At 43.0% G+C, this 19,300-nt stretch overlaps 1 protein-coding gene across 1 annotated transcript in view; it reads right to left on the bottom strand.

Annotated features, from left to right (window-relative positions):
• The window catches only part of DDX11 (DEAD/H-box helicase 11), a 430,817-nt gene that overhangs the window by 97,749 nt on the left and 313,768 nt on the right, over positions 1-19,300 (bottom strand). Inside the window, exon 20 of the mRNA XM_086952822.1 lies at positions 18,415-18,518. Within this exon, the coding sequence (XP_086808948.1) occupies positions 18,415-18,518 (104 nt within the window). The remainder of the gene's footprint in view (positions 1-18,414; positions 18,519-19,300) is intronic.

Genomic DNA, 19,300 nt, shown 5'->3' with positions numbered 1-19,300 from the left:
GTAAAAGGTTCAATGAAAAGAATTCAAAGCTTTTACTAGTATTAATACTGAGCCCTGACTTTCCCATCATCCTCTAGAGAAAGATGATGGTACATGCATCTCATTGCATGCTTTCTCAACAGTTATCATGGGGAGAGGTTAATCAGATGCTTGACAATGGAGTGTGCCTGTGTCTAGGCAGATAGTTCGGCTGTTGATGGACCTTTTTGGTAACAATCATTGTCTCACCTTAGCAAGAGAAGCACACCTTCGGGTGCAGGGCACCGCATCAGCAGAAACGTTTTCTCACTACAGGTCTGTCTCACTGACTGAACCACAACTCTAAAATATTCTGACCCAGCCTAACTTAAATACTCAAGCAACTATGGTATGCGGTTCCTTTTAGTGAGAGTAGAAGAAGAGGCCTAGTCAGTCTAACACGCTAACCCTATGGTGGAGACAGGGTGTCTCCCATTTTGGGATTTGGGGCCCTCACACACCTGGCTGGGTGTCATGCTTCATCGTAGAGCATTCTCCTCGTCAGGCCGGCTCTGCAATGCCGGAGGGGCACCCAATGAGGGGCTCTTTATCTGAGATTTTTTTATCCCCGTCTCCATCATAGGGTTAGTATGTTAGACCGACTAGGCTTCCTCTTCTTCTACTCTCACTAAAATGAACTGCATACCATAGTTGCTTGCTTGATCCCCCAGGGGCACGAATGCTGGACCTACAAGCGCCCCTCGTCCCTCATTTTTGACATAACTTAAATCACTCCCATCCAGCTGAGTACAATCTCCATCCAAACCCTCGCCCAATCATTTCCACTGCAGGATCACTGACGGACATGCACACCTTCAGGTAACCCTGACTAGAGGATACCGGTCAGTTATCCTACCCCACTAAGCCATTTAAATACCGCCATCTAAAAGAATCAATTGAAGCGTGCATCGAGTTTAATGACCTCATCGCTGCATTCACCTTTTGTTCATTCTTTAGGGAGAGACCACTACAGCACCATGACCCTTTCATGGAGTTGTCCTCTCAATATCTGGTTCAGAACAGGGCATTTTTCATCCATTGTCTGGATACCTATCTCACATGTTCTCCACAGTATCTCCACAAGGAATACATAAGCTGGTCCAAGAGACTCAGTCAGTGTTATACTCTTCGCAAATCAGCATTTGTACAAGTATCTTTAAACAAGGAAGAATAGGAGGAATGGTATATAAAAGGAGGACAAAATCTCTTGAAAAGCAGAAGAAGGGGAATGTGAGGGGAAGAAGAAACAAGGAGAATAACAGACAAAGGAGCAGAAGATTAAGAAATGAAGTAGTTGAAGAGGAATTGAAGAGGATGAAGAGAAGTCAATATTGATGAAGTGGTAAAGTGGAATAAAGTTGGGGAGGAGTAAAAGAGGAAGCAAGACGCGGAAAGATGAAGGATGACAAAGAGGAGCTGGGAGGAGGAGAAGGAGATGAAGGTGAAAATTATGAGAAGAAGAGTGAAGTATTAGAGAAAGAAGAGATGAGCAGGATGAGAGCAGTTTGAGGTAGTAAAGAGCTGCATATGGCGGAAAGAAGAAAATTAAGAGAACAAGAGAGAGGAGATTGGACAAGGAGGTGGCAGGAGGGCTCAGGGAGGCAGGATGTCACCTCATACCTGACTCAATAGGCGGTATTTTATCTGACTGTATTGTTCATTCTCAGTTTGACTGGGGCAGAGCTGTAACAAGAGCTAAGTGAGTAAACTGAAGCAATGGGGACTCACAGGGCATGGATGTCAGTTACGGGTCGCCAAGGGCCGCTGTAGCAACCCATGGCTTGCCCCTGGTACTGCCTTTGCGTCCCCTGAACTCAGAGGTGACAAGTGACAAACGTAGTGCCTCCTCCTTGTTTTCTGCTCATTATTTATTATATTGATATTGAATAATCGTTTTTGTTCGCGACTGGTGTAATAAAAAGTCGAGGAGCAGGATCTGGAACATGACCTTCACAGGAATCTTAGGTAAGCAACATAAAAAGTAAAATAAAAAGCTTTTAAATGTATGTTCTTGATCAGTAGTGGTGTATGTCGTTACCGGGAGGAGTCGACGAGTGGTTAAGGGGGGGTCTGAATTATGACATAGTATTTCCTTAAAGGCGGGTACACCTTGTTCCCGCTGAACTCCCTCTTGAGGTTCCCGGTGCCGTTTTCCAATGACCCCCCCTTAACCGCATGCGCGCTAGCGGAATTCCGCTAGCGCGCTGGGTTTTTCAAAATCGCACTTTGCGTGACGAGCTGGGCTCGTCATCAGTGTGCGCGCGGGCTACACCATGACGAGCCCAGCTCGTCATGAGTGTCGAAGGGGTTAACCACTCGTCAACTCCTCCCTGTAACGACATACACCACTACTGATCAAGATCTTTTAACCACGCAGGCAGCGTGTCACAGATCTCGAACCACCCGGAACACTTAAACCTAAGCATTGTCCGGAAACTGGCATTTCCAACACTCTTGTCATACTTTCTTCAAGAAGCCCTGAAGATTCGCAGTGAGTTCCCTGCGATGAAACACGTGTTGGCATTATCAAAGGAACAATAAAACATTTACTTAACACCAGGAACAGAACATTTCTTTTTTGAACTCTTGTACCTGAACTTGGATAATTGATTCTCTTAAAGTCACTCCGAACGTGTGGATGTATGCTAACTGATCATCTCTTTCAACAATATCATTACTTTAATGTTCTAAATTTGTATAGTGCAAGGGCATTGTTGTTCTATTGTTATTTGTGTGGATCTTCTTGGTCCAACCTTGAGCGGTTGTGTGAGATTACCGCTCGCCCTTTTGCCTGTACCAACCACTTCACCGTGCTCTCTACTTTGCGGATATACAGGTGTGCGCCCAACCTCCCTGGTAAATGAAAAAATCTCCTTGTTGTATAGCTTTTAAATGTATGTTGTAGGTGTGCATGCAGGTGAAAATGAGTTTGCTTGAGGGAGCGTGTGTGCATGAGCATGTACGTTTCTATGAGAGATTGTGTGTGTGTGAGTGAAAGTGTATGTGAGTCAGTAAATTAGTGCAAGTGAGTACAATGAGTGAGCAAAAGTAAGTGGGAGTGCCAAGAGTGAGTGGGAGAGGGGAGAAGGAGTGTGAATAAGTGAATGCAAGTGAGCATGGGTGAGAATGTACTTTTTTAAGTCTGTTGGACCGGGCATGCTTCTTGGCTTATAGAAACACCCTTTCAAAATGCTGGCACTTGCATTCTGAACGTAATAGTTGCCCATGGTATACCTACAGTACAATGATGGTAGTGGCACAAAGGGAAATCTTGTCATGGGCACTCATGGAAAAATGCTGGTGCAGGCATACTGGAGGGAATTCTTGGTACAGGTGAAACTAGTGTCCAAATACTAGGGCTGGCACATGGGAGTAAACGCTTAGAATACTGGAGGACCAATGTGGTGTATTTCATGAGGTATCTGTGAAAAAATACTGACCCCAATATATTAGTCCTAATTTTTGACCTAAGGGTCATCCACGGTACATTGGCAGCACTAAAGATCTGGAACATAGCGTTTAATGTTTGCGCAAAAGCAGCACCCATAACAAAATGCTGGCCCGAGCAATGGTGGTATTTTTTGACATACGGCGGCACACGCAGACCATTGTAAAAACAAAATGGGATCAACTCATGTGTACTTTCAAGTTTTATCATCTTTGGTACATCATGAAAAAACTTGAATATTTGAGTGTCTTTTCTCAGCCTATGGCTTTAGCAAACTTATATGAAAACGATGCTTTAAAATGCACTATTAGAGCGCATTTCTTTCACTATTTTCTCGGAGGAGAGATTCCCACCCCTCTAGACGATGTCACTCACTTACTATAATTCAGGTAAATGATCTCTTGACATATGTAATGTAAATGTAATGTAATTTGTACTTGTAAAGCGCACTAATACCCCAACTGGGGTTTCCTGGCGCTGTAACGCATACCTCTGTGGAACCCTTCCTGGCATTTCCCTGTGAAATGTCCACTCCTGGGCACCCCCAAGGTGAAGCCAGGCATCCCAGCGCTGTTGGGGCCGTTGTGGAGATTAAGCAAGCTATCGCCCAGAGTTGCAGAGTGGGACCCATGATTAGAATAGGTACCGAGGCGAGAATTGTCAGGTCCGAGGAAATTGAGGCCTAGACCCGCCGAGGCGGGAATTGAACCCTGGTCCCGGGCCAGACCTCTGCATCACGGTCTGCCGCTCTAGCCATTGAGCCACATTTCTCCACAATCATGCTCAGATGTCACTTCCTGTGATGTTATTAAGGTCAAAGGGTGTATGATGTAATTTGCGCTACCCCAGGCATTTTGGAGAATCGACATCCATGTCACAGGGACCAGTAGTTGGCTCCTAGATCTACCAGAATCTTCCCCCTCGAAGACATCTGTGCTAGGAGTCCGGAAGTGTTAGAGGGCATGGTGCTTGTGCCGTTAGTCTAAAAATGTGGCGAGTTTGCAGATTGTTTCGCTACATCTTTTTTCGCCAGCATCAGCACGCGAAAGTTATGGCCTTTCCCACGGCTTGCCTGTAGACAGATTAGTAAGCAGAAGTGGAGGAAGCTCCTACTCACAGATCGCAGCAAACACCTGGAAAAGCCACTCCACGCACCTCCGGACCAACACCTCACTTCCGCTATTCAGAATGGCCCTCAAGAACTGGCTGTTCCCTTAAAACAAATACTGTTTAGTTTTAATTTACTTCATCGAACGCTCACAAACTGCACTTCAGCACGTAAACACTAGATGGTAGCAAACCCACACAGTTACTTAAATTAAATGAAAGGCGGAAAAAGTTTCATGTAAGTTTAAAGAAGATATTAATAAATGCGAGAGAAAAGTACGTCGGTTAGATTTAGAATGAAATATGAATGGAAAAACCTTTGAATTGACGGAGGAACAAACAGAAGCGCGGCGCCATGTAGCAGCGCGAAATATTGTCAAAGGAGCTGGAGGAAAAGGACCTGGAGGAAAAGGTAAGGTTTTTTTTTTTTTTTTTTTTTTTTAAAATAAAAGATAAAGAGTAACTGAAATGCAATGAAGGATGCTTGTTTGAAAATGGTTTACATTTAACACGACATGCAGCTAGGGTCAGTGTCATCTAAAAGATTTTGAGGTTCAAGAGCAAAACATATTTTGGGGGCCTTTAAGGAACTAATTTAAATGTTATTACCACTTTCCTGATAATTCAAACCCACATTATGCCAACTAACTACTAAATTATATGTCACATTTCAACAGGGTCAATGTAATGACGACTCCGCTCACACAACTGGTCGTCAATTACTTTATTTAGTCACAACAGCACACCAAGGGCACGTCTGCTCAGCATGCAGTTCGCCCGTTCATCTCAACTGTCACAACAGCCCTCAGCTGTCAACATTCCAGCTGAGGCTGACCTATCACGCGCTGGAAAGGGCACGCGCAGGGCAGGGTGAAGAAAAGTGAGAAAGGACCAACATAACACATCTCTTTCCCTAGAAAGCAAAAGAAGGTTAAACGCAGAAATTTCCTCCCCTGCAACAGTAACATTTCGTAATTGTCAGTCACACACGAAATCTTTATATTTGTTAGGTTTGAATAGAACTCGGCCAAAACTGCTGGTGTTCTCACTAGCTTCGCCAACGTCTTCTGTATGCCTACTACCCTTATATTTTGTGGATATGTGTTCAGCATTTATAATGTCACTTGTTCCCATTGAGTTGGCCTGACACCCTAATTCTCCTTCATCGCTGGTTTCATATTCCGAGTCGGAGCTTCCTGTAGTTGCACTGTCCTGTGGTTCCACAGAGTCATCGGAGTTGTATGTCCTATCCATTCCGACCGATTCTATTCCTTTCTGGGTTATCCGAGTCGTGGTGCTTGTACGACCTTCAGGTGCACCAAGGTTGTTGTCCTCTGCATTCTCCTCTTCATCTGAACTATCCAGATGGTGTCCGTTTAGTTTGGCTCTACTTTTCTTTCCCTTATGTTCCTTATCTTCTGTATTGTGACACATTGCCATCCTTGAAGCGTGCCATACTTTCCCATCACTGAGTAATGCTGAGTTACAAAATACTTCTACCACCTCTAGTGGTGAGGAATATCTGTCTTCCCCTTTTACTATGTGTCCACTTCTTTTTATCCTCACCTTGTCTCCAACGTTTATGCACACTTCCTTGCAGTGCTTGCTCTTGTCATGCTTCTCCTTGAGAACAGTTTGTGCATTCTTTATTCTTTCCCTGATGGTTTCCACTGACCATTTAGATGATCTCGCTTGTTTAAGCCATCCAATATTGTCTTTTGACATGGGTGTTCTACCTCTCATAACTTCGAATGGACTTGCTAAAGTTTTTTCACCTGGAGTAATCCTGTACCCCCATATCATCTCTTTCACTTCTTTTCTCCAACATTTTCCACTTTTGTTGGCAAGTTGGATGGTTCCTTTTATTACTCGATTGAACCTTTCCACGGCACCATTTCCAGCAGGGTGATATATTGATGTTGTTTTGTGTTTGATGCCATTCCTGTCTATGAACTTTTTGAAAGCCTCCGAGGTAAATTGGCTGCCATTGTCACTAATGATGGTTTTTGGTATACCTTCCCTGGTGAACACGTCATCCATGAATGTTATTATGTCACTCGTGTCCACTTTTTTGCATACTTTAATTTCAGGCCATTTGGATAGATGATCCACCATAACAATTATATACATCGGTTCACCTTGCCACTTTATGGGACCAGTTATGTCCACACCAATCTTTTCCCAAGGCATGTTGGGGCACGTTATAGGTTTAAGCATTGGTCTGAGTGTAGACTGGGTTTTGTCAGCATTTTCGCAAGTCACACAGTGTCTTACCATTCTCTCTATCTCCGTGTCACACCCAGGCCACCAATACCAACTTTTAATCCTCTGTTTTGTTTTGTTTACTCCTAAATGCCCTTCATGACATATGTCCATTACTCTTTTCCTTAGGCTTTCTGGTGGAATCATTTTCCCCTGTCTGAAAATGAGTTCGTCTTCTGTTGTAAGTTCGTTTCTCAGTTCCCAAAATGCTCTCAATTCCTCCTCCAAACATTTCTTCTTTGGCCATCCCTTGATAATGTGTTCATGTACTTTCCTTAGGGTTTTGTCTTCTTTGCTACTCAGAATCCACTCCTCTTTACCGATGGTAGGAAATTCCTCACATAAGCTTGCCACGCACAACTCTTCTTCCTGCTCAACTCTTTCTTTGTTTTTTAACGGTAGCCTGCTCAAAAAGTCTGCCACCACATTTTTTGTACCTGGCAAGTACTGTACCTCATAGTTATAATCTAAAAGCCGTATAGAAAGGCGAGCTAGTCTGGGTGACGCTGTGTACAACCCTTTTACCGTTAACACTTTGGTTAGAGGTTTATGGTCACATCGTAGTATGATTTTCTTGCCCCAAATGTACTGACGAAAGTGCTCCATACCCCACACACAGGCTAGCGCCTCACGCTCTATGACTGAGTACCTCTCTTCCGTTTCCGTCAATGAACGTGAGGCGAATGCGATGGTCACTTCCTTTCCTGTCATCTCCATTTGGGTAAGTACTGCATCAATTCCTCTTCCACTTGCGTCCGTGGTGATGATGCACTCCAAATCTCTGTCAAATCCTTGCAGTGGTGGTGCTGCGCATATTTCTTTTTTTAGCTGCTTGAAACATTCCTCGCATTCTGTTGTCCATTCAAATTTGTTCTTGTTCTTTAGTAGTGACCTAATTTGGTAGGTTTTGGTTGAGAAATCCTTTACGAACTTGGAATAGTACTCAACGAGTCCCAAGAATGCTCTTATCTCATCTTTGTTAGTTGGCATTGGTGCATCACTTATTGCCTTGATTAGTTCCTTCTTTGGCTTAATTCCTTCATGCGTAATTTCATGTCCCAAATAGTTTACGCTACTTCTGTTGAATTTGCACTTCTTGTACTCCGCGGTCATGCCGCACTTTTCTAATTTTTTGAGTACTTGGTTGAGTCTGTTATCATGATCTTCCTGATTTTTTCCCATTACCAAAATGTCATCTTGGAAGACGAGAATGTTCTTGACGCCTTTAAATATTTCTTGCATAAGCCTTTGGAACAAAGCTGCAGCTGATGCTATGCCAAAAGGAACTCTTTTAAATCTGAAACATCCAAAGGGTGATATAAAGGTGGTGAGATGTCTACTTTCAGGATGCAATTGTACCTGGTGGTATGCGGCTGCCAGATCAATGGTAGAAAACACACACATACCCTTAGTGAGTGACAACATCTCTCCTATCCTTGGTAATGGGTATTGATCAATTAAGATGTTTTTATTAAGATCGCGAAGATCCATGCACAATCTCAGTCTGCCATTCGGTCTTTTTGCGACAACTAAGGGTGCGACCCACTCTGCTGATTCAGTTGGTTCAATAATGTCAGCATCTAGTAATTTGTTGATTTCGTTTTGAACTTCATCCTTAAGTGTTATTGGTATGTGTCGTACCTTGTGTAAGCAAGGAATTGCGTTCTCCTTTAGTTTTATTCTATGTTGGAATCCCTTTAGCTTACCAATTTGTCCACTAAATACACCAGGATATTTTTCTATTATGTTCTTGTCACTTGTTATTTCATGTTGTACAACAAGAACCGAATCAGAGCGGTTGGGGTCTAGGGTTATGCCTAGCTTGCCCTGGTCTCTCCATCCTAGTACTGATGGACCCCTTTCTGCCACATACAGTTTACTGTGCATTTCTCTCTCCTTGAATAAGAAAGATAACTCTCTGTACCCCAGAAGTCCAATTTTTTCCCCAGTAAAAGTTTTTAGTGTAATGTCTGGTTCCTCCAACTTTTTTCCCAGAACCTTTTTAAACTTCTCATTCCACACCTTCTGGTTGACTATGGTGTAGGGTGACCCTGAGTCAGCGATTATTTTTAGTTCCACTCCTCCTATTGCTATTTCACAAACAGGTTTCTTCTTTTGACCTACCCTGTCTTCTCTTTTTCCAGTTATGTCATTTACGTTTAATACACAAAAGTTATACTCTGACTCGTCTGATGAGTCTTCTTCGTCCTCCTCTTCTTCCTGCACATACTTAACTTTCATCTTACCACTTCTTTTACATGCTTTCTGGAAGTGTCCTACCAGTCCGCATTTGCTACACTTAGTGCTCCTCGCTGGACAGTTCCAGTCATTTGCTAAATGCCTGTTACTGTTACAGCGATAACATTTTAGCTCACCTTGAGTTCTTTCCTTACTGTATTTTCTTGTACTGTCAATTTCCTTGCTTTTAAAGTTGCTAGATTTTTTCCTTGTAGCACTTACTCTAGCCACTACACTGGTCTCTTCTGTTTCTCTTCTGTTCTGTTTGTTCTCACTGATCACTTCCTTTGCACATCTTCCTGTGAGTTCCGCTTTTTTAACTATTTCTATAACTTGTTGTAAGGGTTTTTCGCCTTTGGCCCACAAGGCATCTTGTATATTCTGATTTGCAGTACACATCACTATTTGGTCCCTAATCAGATCATCGTGTAAACCCCCAAACTTACATGTGATTGCGATATTTTTCAATGCTGCCACATACTCATCTATGCTTTCTTCTTTACTCTGCTTTCTCCTGTAAAATTTGTACCTGTGTACAGCAACACAAACCACTGGCTTATAATATGCATCTAAATCCTCTATAACATCCTCAAAAACGTTCCTGTCAGCCCCTTCATGGACCTTCTTAGCAATGTTATTGTATACTTTTAATCCTCCTGCCCCTAAACTGTGTAACACATTTTTTTTCTTCTCTTCAGGTTTTAATGCCTCATCTTCCTTGTCAAAAGTACTAATGTAGTTGCAAAAATGTTCTTTCCATTCCTCCCATTTTATTGTGGGCGTACCTTCCCCCTTCAAAAATGGTTCTGGTGGCTGAAGGTTGTACAGATTGCTGTTTGCCATGCTCTTTTTTTTTTTCCTTTACCTTATTATTTGAAGATTATTTTCCTTTTTTTTATATTTCACATTAAAGGATACAATGCCAAAAGCAGCTTCTTTTTTTTCCCGTTGCTTAGCTCATTATCCACGTTAGATTATGCGTGCAGGTTTCGTCTTTTTCTCTCCCAAGATGGCGCCTTAGCGCGATGACGTCACGTGCGCTGAAGTGTCTAACGTTTCTCCTCAGATTACTCTTGACACGATGCTGTCAGAAGTAAGGTATTTCTCCCAGCGCACTCTCCCCTCTCACACTGCAGATGCCTCAAAGAGTGTTTCCTCCACGCCTGACCCTTGCCACCAGTCGTCTCGACCAGAGCCTTCAGCACAGTGAAATGCTTGATACGACCTCCTCCAGCGATACAGCGCAAATGCCACCGCTGTCAAGTATACTTTAAATTCAATTCCTTATTACCAAGTATTCAACTTCAAAATGCGCACGTTTAAGTGGTCCAAGATTTCATTTCTGTTAACTCGGTTTCTTCACTCAAATTTTATTTTTAAGTTACTTCATATTGTTTCGATAAGTCTTTAAACAGTACCTTTTTTCTTTTCAATTAGTCGTTTCTCATTCCGGTACCGTTTTTTTTTTCCATCAGTTTTTCTTCTCGCAAATATTTCTCTTATTTCATTTTATTTTAAACCGGCTTATCGTAGGTTCGCTGGCGTGCTGTCACCTCGTCGCCAATTTTGTAATGACGACTCCGCTCACACAACTGGTCGTCAATTACTTTATTTCGTCACAACAGCACACCAAGGGCACGTCTGCTCAGCATGCAGTTCGCCCGTTCATCTCAACTGTCACAACAGCCCTCAGCTGTCAACATTCCAGCTGAGGCTGACCTATCACGCGCTGGAAAGGGCACGCGCAGGGCAGGGTGAAGAAAAGTGAGAAAGGACCAACATAACAGTCAATACAAAAACAGTTGAAATATTTGACCGGGAACACAAATACAAAGATGACACTGGTGAGACTTTTTTGCCCCATTTTGACCATTATGCACTGCAGTAATGGCTCTGAACCCTTCTAATCAGGACTCAGTGCATGCGCCGTGAGCCTTAAAGCGGTATGTGTTTGATTAGCTTACACCGAATAGGCACAGTTCAACTTACTTGTAAGTCCCTTGTTTATGGTACAAGGTACATATAGGGCCTGGAAGCTAGAGGGTCTCTCATGGACTACAGTATTAGCTATGCCACCACGAGTATGAGAAGGTAACACGTGTCCCAGGCTGCCAGTGCAGACTGATAGTACAGACTGGTAGTACAGTTTCAAACTCCTAACTCGACTTTGCCATTTAAGGTAACGGCAAAGCCCAGTCCTTCCTTTTTAATATATACAGGTCACCCCTAAAATAGGCTTATCGAGCCCTGAGGCAGGGTGCTGTGTATTATAAGGTGGAAAATTTACTTTTACATGTTAAAGCAGTAAAACCCAAAATTGCAGTTGTTACCGTGGAAAAGGTTATAGGCCCCATTGGTGAGTGCAGAGTTCTAGGCTGACACCTCCGCTCTGCTAACTTCTGACTGGGACTGCAAAAGTTCGTACTGTAAGGTATCAAAAGAATCCGTGCATTAAATCGGATTTAATGGTGAATCAAATTTTATGTCACTGGTTGGCAAAGCGCAACTTTGGAACTTGCCATTTTTGTTGCCCAAGGTACCCAGTGCCCATTTACGGTTGTAGGCAAGGACTGTCCTCACAGGCAGCCCTCTGCCCTCCTGGGGGGAGGGACAACGACTCCCAAGAAAGGATACAATAGAAGCCTGCGTGGAAGAGAGGTGTTACCTCTCCCTGGCAGGAAGCCAAACGAGTGTTAGCCCAAAAGGCGAGCGTTGCCTTTGAAGGGCAAATGGGAAACACTTGGAAGAGGGGCTGCTCTATTGTTTAAGCAGGCAGGCTGCACTAGGGACAGAGTGGGGAAACCAGTAGTCAATTCGTTTTTTCAGGGGTCTGTAGCCTCCTTGGAAGCCACACCTCTGGATTGGGCTAGGAAGCACTGCATGCTAAGAGAGCGGCTCTGCCATGTGGAAGTGGGCAGAATGGAGCCTTCTGGGATAGCTGGATGCCACAATTCACAATAAGTAGTCATCAGGAGAAAGGGAACCTGGTAGCAGTTGGCTAGTGACCGCGACCTCCCCGGAGAGCATCACATGGGCATTAAAAGGGCAAACCTGGCACCCAGAATTCTGATCTCTTTGGACTGGAGTAGAGGAGCGAATAAGGATTGCCCTGCTGCACCAATAGCCAGCAAAGAGAAGCTGCAATAACGGGGACAAAGCCTGCTGCACCCAGAGGCTACCAAAGGGAAACAACTGTCTCTGCTGTGTCCTGCCATGGAGAATACGACTCCTGCGTCCAGCCAAGAGTCATGTGGCTGACCTCACGTTCGCAGCACAGGGCCACAATAGCTAAAGAAGCCTGTAGGCGGGAGTTGGTAGCCCAGATATGCTGATTGCAGCTCCTTGCTGCCGTGCAGGTGAATGGGCCAGGACCAGACACTCAAAAGTTGTCCCAGAGTCTGCTGGACCTGGGGGAGCCCTTTGAGTGCAGCGGGCTTGCCCAGAAAGCAAGTTACCTTCAAAAGAAGGAAACTACTGAAACCGGTGTACCGGGCAACTGAGAGCCAAATGGAAACTGGACTTCTGCCAAGCCGAAGAGGAATTCAAGGGACAACGACCCCTGTGGCCAGGATCACCTCACCAAGTGTACGGACAGAGGAGTGGACCCAGGAAGACCCCCATTGATCGCACAACATCTTCAGCATCCTGTACCCCTTGCATCAGGACCACTCCATAGAAGTCAATGGCACAAGGACACTGAAGCTGGAACTGTACTGGAGACTGCTTTCCTCGTAGAGGTACCTGTTTCTGTGGACCATTCTAGTCCACCTGACTGACTCCCTGCCAGTGTTAGAGGCCCAAAGTAATCGTCTCCTTCCTTACTGTAACATTTTGATGAAAACGTTTTTAAGTGTCAAATGTGTTGAATTTGCCAATGCTTGTTCATGGTTACGTGAAAAGTCTTGATTTATTGGTCATTGTACATTCTATCTCCCCGGAACCATCCAGTGGATCCTTTTCATTTTGGGGTCTATTAATTAATGAAGATATAACCTATTTTTATACATTTCCATGAGACTTGTGTTTCTTCTTAAAATGATTTAGTGCTCTTTAAATGCTCTTGAAGCCACACCTATCCAGGGTTGAGCAAGGGTTTGATAAATGAAGCCTGACTGGTCCTAAAGGGGTTGGAAGTGTATTACACAGTGAGGTCTCACAACCACATCATATCATACACCTCATTTCCTCACTGAACCCCTCCCAAGAACAGTTTCGGAAGTGAGAAGGCATATGCAACATTGAGCGAGCCAGGCCTTACACGCTTTCTGTACAGTGTTCAGTGATGTAGTGCTTGGCCTTGAGGTGTCCGAAAGCTTTGGGCTCCTCTTGGTGTGGTCATCACACAAATTCGAGCAGTGTGAGAAACATTAATACCAGAAACATACCAGATGAGGGTCTATCACCGACATCTCCTTATGGTAGTCCTAGCAGAGGTTATAATAAAACTTGTAAAAGCTCTCTTTCTGGTGATCACAAAGTCACTGACCTATGGGCTGTGAAGACAGATTTAAAAAGAGAGCAAACTGCCACATTGTAAAGCTATGTTTTCTCTGGAGCCTCATGTTCAACAACCGTTGGCAAAACCAACAGATTGGACTTTGGAAAGTAGTTACAATGGTTAATTTGTATTTTTTTTACTGAACTCGAATACTAAAAAGATAAAGTGTAGAAAAAAAGAAAACATGCTGCCACCAAAAGGTAACATTCATAAGTTTGCAATAACATTTTGAATAAAAAAAAAAATACCATTGAATGTCATTTTAATTCAATAGTGCAGGCACTTTCTAGCAGGCTGTCCTACATAGAACAGGCATGAAAAACCTTTTTAGTTTTAATACAAAACATAATATGATTATTACTGGTGCAGAGAAAGCACACTTGGCTATGAATTATGAATTACTGTAACCCGGAGAGTTAAGCTAAAGGATAAATGGGTCTTAAATGTACAGTGTTTAATGTGTTTGTAGGAAATTGGTTTACTGCTTGAGGGGGGTAAACCCCTACTAAGCCCTCTGGTAGCTTGGCACTAACACAGTCAGGCTCATCTTAGAGGCAATGTGTAAAGTATTTAAGCAGCACTTCAAACAGTAATAAAGAGAAAACACAACACAAGAAAACTCCCATACCAATTTAGAAAAACAGAATACATTTTAATAAATTATTTGACAAAAAAATGACAAAAAACTAATTAGGAGAATCGGAGAGATGCTATTTTAAAGATTTAGGTAGAAATAGTGCTGAGAAGCACAAAGTGCCAAGTTCAAGCCAACCGCAATGGAGCATGGGCCGATAAAGGGACCAAGTTAGGCTTGCTGAACAAAGTACCTTAAATCCTGATTGCAGAACGTTGCGAGGTCCCACGCTGAGGATGTGTCACCCAGTGGTGATTCAGGGCTAGGAAGTGAGGTCCTACGCAAAGGATGTGTCGCACATCAGCGGTTCTAAGGAGCTACGGCGCTGTGATTAAGGCCCTGCGTTGAGGATGTGTCGCACAGTGGTTCCGAGGAGCTGCGAGGCCCAGCATTGGGGATGGGTCTCGGAGCAGTAGCTCCGGTGCGAGGCAACACCTCAGTCTGCCTGAACCACAGCTGGCCTGGCAGAGCACCTTCAGGTCCACTTCGAAGAGTCCAGGACTGGGTGGCACCACTTGGGGGCAAGACCCACAGTAAACAGAGTCCAAGTGCTCGGTACAAGGAGGCTGCAGCCTTTTCTGTCCCTGGGGATCTGATCAGGAGGCCAGCCTACTATCCATTGGCAGTCACTCTGGTGGGCCTGCATTCAAGGTGCAGGTCCAGGCCTTCTCACACAGGCAGCAGAGTAGCATTTGTCCTTGGAGCACAGCAGCACAGCAATCCTACCTCCGATTCATCCCCAGGTCCAGATGAGTACTTAAAAGGTGGATCTGAGGGTCCAATATTTATACTGGAGCTAGCTGTGAAGTAGGAGACGTTTCTAGAGGGTTCCACCCACAGAAGTATTTAGAATTTCCTTCCTCCCTGCCCTCGCCCTAGCTTGTTTGCGGGCACAACAGATCAGTGTGAAACCCTTTGTAAGGCAGTCTATGTGCGCGCTAGTGTTATAGGTGACAGCTGTGTCCTCCCTATCAGGACAGAGATGGCTGATTCTGCCAACACCTATTACCCCTTTGTCTCACTGACTAACCGCAATACCCAAAGGCCAACTGTCAGCTACTCCTAGTCATGTGATACAGGATACAGGCTGTAGGCACCAAATAGTTTGGACAACAAAATGCCAACTTTCTAAAATTGAAACGCCACCTGCCTTTTTCTCAATTCTTGAGAATTAAACAGATAACCTTGGATTCAGGGTTAGGCCTGCAGACCATTAGAGAAGCCAAGCAGAAATTTCTAGAAAGAAGCTATCCCCAACAAGTCATTGACCAGGCTGAGAAGAGAGCATCAGCCTTAAATCGTGAGGAACTACTGAAAAAGAGTACATTGTTTCCTTTCTTAGGCCAGGGAAGTGTTTGTTTCGACTTTCTCTACTAATTCTATGCTCTTGGAGAAAAGTATCCTACTAAGATGGAATTTACTTCAGTCCAAACCGGACTTTAATGACATGTTTTCTAATCCTCCTTTATTCGCATACAAAAGATCACAAAACCTCAGAAATTTGAATAAACTCTCTGATGTTACTAAGGTTTCATTCAAAGGAATGACTAAGTGTATGAATTGTTCACATTGCAACAATGTCATTGTTGGTAATAGTGCACGACATCCCCGCAAAGGCAAAAAGATTTCTTTGAATTTCAACGCCAATTGTAATAGTCATCATGTGATTTATGTCATCAGATGTCCATGTGACTTGTATGTATTGAAGACAGAGAGAATCCTTCGCACTACGATTATGGAAAACAAAAGCAGAATTAGAACTAGGACCATGAGTTCACCCTTAGCGCAACATTGGCAGCTTGAAAACCATTCCATTGCACAGCTTAGGTTTGGGGTGCTTGAAAAAGTGGAGGAGCAATTGGACAGGGATATGTCGAAGCTACTTTCTCAACGTGAATCATATTGGATATGGTATATGCAAACATTGTCTCCCAAGGGGCTCAATGATAAATTTGAATTGTCATGCTTTCTGTAACGTGGAACTTTTTGTTTAATTTTGTGCTTCTGTACTCTCTAGACAGCATATTTTTGTATTAGACCAGGTATTTTCCCTCATGTCTGGGCTATAGAGCATTTCCAATTCATGTTGATATCTTTCACCACTTTTCTTTCATGATTATCACTTTCTTCACTGCATTTCACTTTAAACCTGTGCACTATCCATACACACATCATATTGTTTACATTCCAGTGCACGATTCTTTTATTACAATACGTCTGTTGATAGGGGTCAGGTACACCCTGTTTCTCTGGCTGTTTTATTTGTAATGTTTTCCTTTTTTGTCCATTTTGAATAAGAGTCTATTCTGTTTTATTTCTTTTGATTGATTTCATTTATTGCTTAGTTAGTGTATCATGCGCGTCATACGTGCTTCTTTTTGTAATGCGGATTGGCTGCCCCAGTCCTCTTTTTATGCGTACTCTTCTTGCACGCTCGAGTTTTTATTTCCGGTAACGAACGCGGCGTTTCAATCGCTGCCGGTGTTTCTATAGAGGAAGTTTACATCAGGCGCTCCATTTTCAGCAAACGGTAGGCATATGTTTCCGTATTTTTCATGTATTCTCCTTTTTTAGCATTGAGTAGAGCTTTCAATGTTGGCTCTTTGGTTCACAGGTGCTCGTGTGTTTACATTTGGATTCCTTCCGCATCACTACAGTTGTATCGCGTGCTGGAGGGACACTGTTTTTATACTTGTCTTTCGTACTACCAAGCGTCAGCCTTTTGAAAATACGATTTTCATTTTATTCCTGTTTGTGGTTGCTTTGACAGTTCAGTATCCTTTGGTTGCTGGTTATGTATTTTGGCAGATTGTGTCCGCAGTTCTGCCTCGAGGTACTTAAACCATGGTTGTTTCTGTATGTGGATTTTCCAGACCTTTTGAACTTTTTCACTTATTTCCTATACACTTGGCACTGTCGGTGTCAGTGTTTGAATCTTGGATGTCGGTTCTATTTCGATCTTTATTGTCACTTTTGGGCACTTGTCGACATTGAGTCGGGCTAACAGTGCTCTTTAGTCACTTTTTTTAGTTAAACATTTGACTGTTATTGTATACATTTTTATTACAATGATCTATCCACTTGTTACAGATTCCCCTGATGAAGGCTACTGTTAATAGCCCGAAATGCATTGGGAACTTTGAAGCTTGTTTCTGCATGCTGAATTTAAGCTGCATCACTTATTTACTTTGGATTTGATCTGCCAGGACTCTGAATAAAATCGCAGATCTTGAAACCACTTCTGGGTTTGAAGAATATTTTCAGAATCCTTTGGATCCTATGTATATTGTTTTTGATTACTGTGGGATTACTGTATTATCACATACATTTCGTTGATGCTTTTGTGATTGATTCTGTACACTATTTTGTGACACATTTGTAGTGCACTGGGTTAACCTGAATACATTCCAGGTATCTTCTCTTCAACTTTCTAAAATTGTCATTTTCTGAATTGTGAGTCATAATCCAACTTTAGCACCGAAGAGGGTTTTAAATTACAATTCTTTAGAGAACAAACTTAGCATTCCTACCTGCTCCCTTCAGAAAGTTATCACTTATTCAATGTGATAAGGTAACCCAAGGTTATATAATGGAAGAGGCAAGCCCCGCAGTAGTGAAAAACTAATTTTACAGTCAAAAGTATATGCTTAACTTTTTAAATACTCTGGACCCTCTCCTAAGCGGTTTAGGGCTTATCCAAGTGGTGATATATATTATATATATATATATATAACAAATAAGGTTTTGGCCTGTGAAAAGGTTTATTGTGCCAGGTCGAAATGGCAGTTTGAAACACAGAGGCTGCATTGGCAGGCCTGAGACATGTTCTAAAGGGCTATTTAAGTAGGTGGCACAATGAGCGCTGCAGGCCCTGTGCATTTAATTTACATGCCCTGGGTGTATGCAGTACCACTTTACTAAATGTGCTAATTTGGTGTGAGCCAGCCTTACCAGGTGTAAAGAAGAGCACAGAAACCTTAGCACTGGTGTGTGGAGTCCTAAAAGACAACAAAACGGGTTAAAAACAACAGGAGGGTGAAGGCAAAATGTTTGGGGATGACCTTGCAGAAGGGCCAAGTCCAACAGTCATGTCATTAACACAATTTGTCACAATCACCCATGCTGATGCCTGTGTGTGATGATATTCTATGACTGGACACTGGCAGAGAACTAAACCAGGCTTCTATCACATACTTTTAATATACTCACCATCTCAGGAAGGTCTCTCTTTTGATAAGTGAACTCTAGCTGCTGATTGGATGGGCCACTGCAAATCACAATTGGTAATATATTGTCTGGTGGAATCACATGACCTAATGGAAACAAGCAAATACAAACAAGCAAAATCAATAGGATATTCTTTATCACTTCTAGTTTGCATAGACTATGGCTGAGGATGACATTGGATTATCTTTCAATTTAATATAACCTCATGCGCGCTAGCGGAATTCCGCTCTCATGCTGAGATTTTGTAAATCGCATGTTACGTGACGAGCTGGGCTCGTCATCAGCGTGCGAGGAGGCTACGCCATGACGAGCCCAGCTCGTCATCAGCGTGGAAGGGGTTAAATTAAATAGTTACATTTTTCACATAGCTTTTGCAGAGTAGGATAGGCAGCAGCAGGGTTTCACAGAATGGAACCTGCAACAAAGAGTCTTCAAAGACTAATGGACTTTAAAGATCATTCAACAACTAGACAGAGGATTGTTCCTAGCGTTTTCTGGTGACAAAGTTTTCTTCTGTCATGTTAACTTGATTACGCCTAAGGAAAGACACCAGTTCAGTTACTTCTCCATCTTACACTGGAAGAAGATAGATGAACTAATGTGCTTCTACCTCTGTATTGATTCTCAGAAATGTATTAGAGTTCTATGTAGTGTTTGGTCAGAGTGTTCAGAAAATAGCAAAAAATAGATCTATCAAGGCTGGAGAAAACTACAGCTGACTAGCTGCCAAAGTTTCCATGTGTATCTGTTGAACATTAGATATTCCTAAGAGTATGATACCGTTTCTCTCTAGTTAATGCATTACTCCTGTTCCATAGCCCGATTCTCATCTTGTGTGTCCCCATGAAGCAGGATTGAAAACTGCTGA

The sequence above is a fragment of the Lissotriton vulgaris genome, chromosome 1_2, assembly GCF_964263255.1.
Source record: "Lissotriton vulgaris chromosome 1_2, aLisVul1.2, whole genome shotgun sequence".
NCBI lineage: Eukaryota > Metazoa > Chordata > Amphibia > Caudata > Salamandridae > Lissotriton > Lissotriton vulgaris.
The sequence above is the reverse complement of the archived record's forward strand: the minus strand, read 5'-3'. Positions and strand labels throughout refer to the sequence as shown.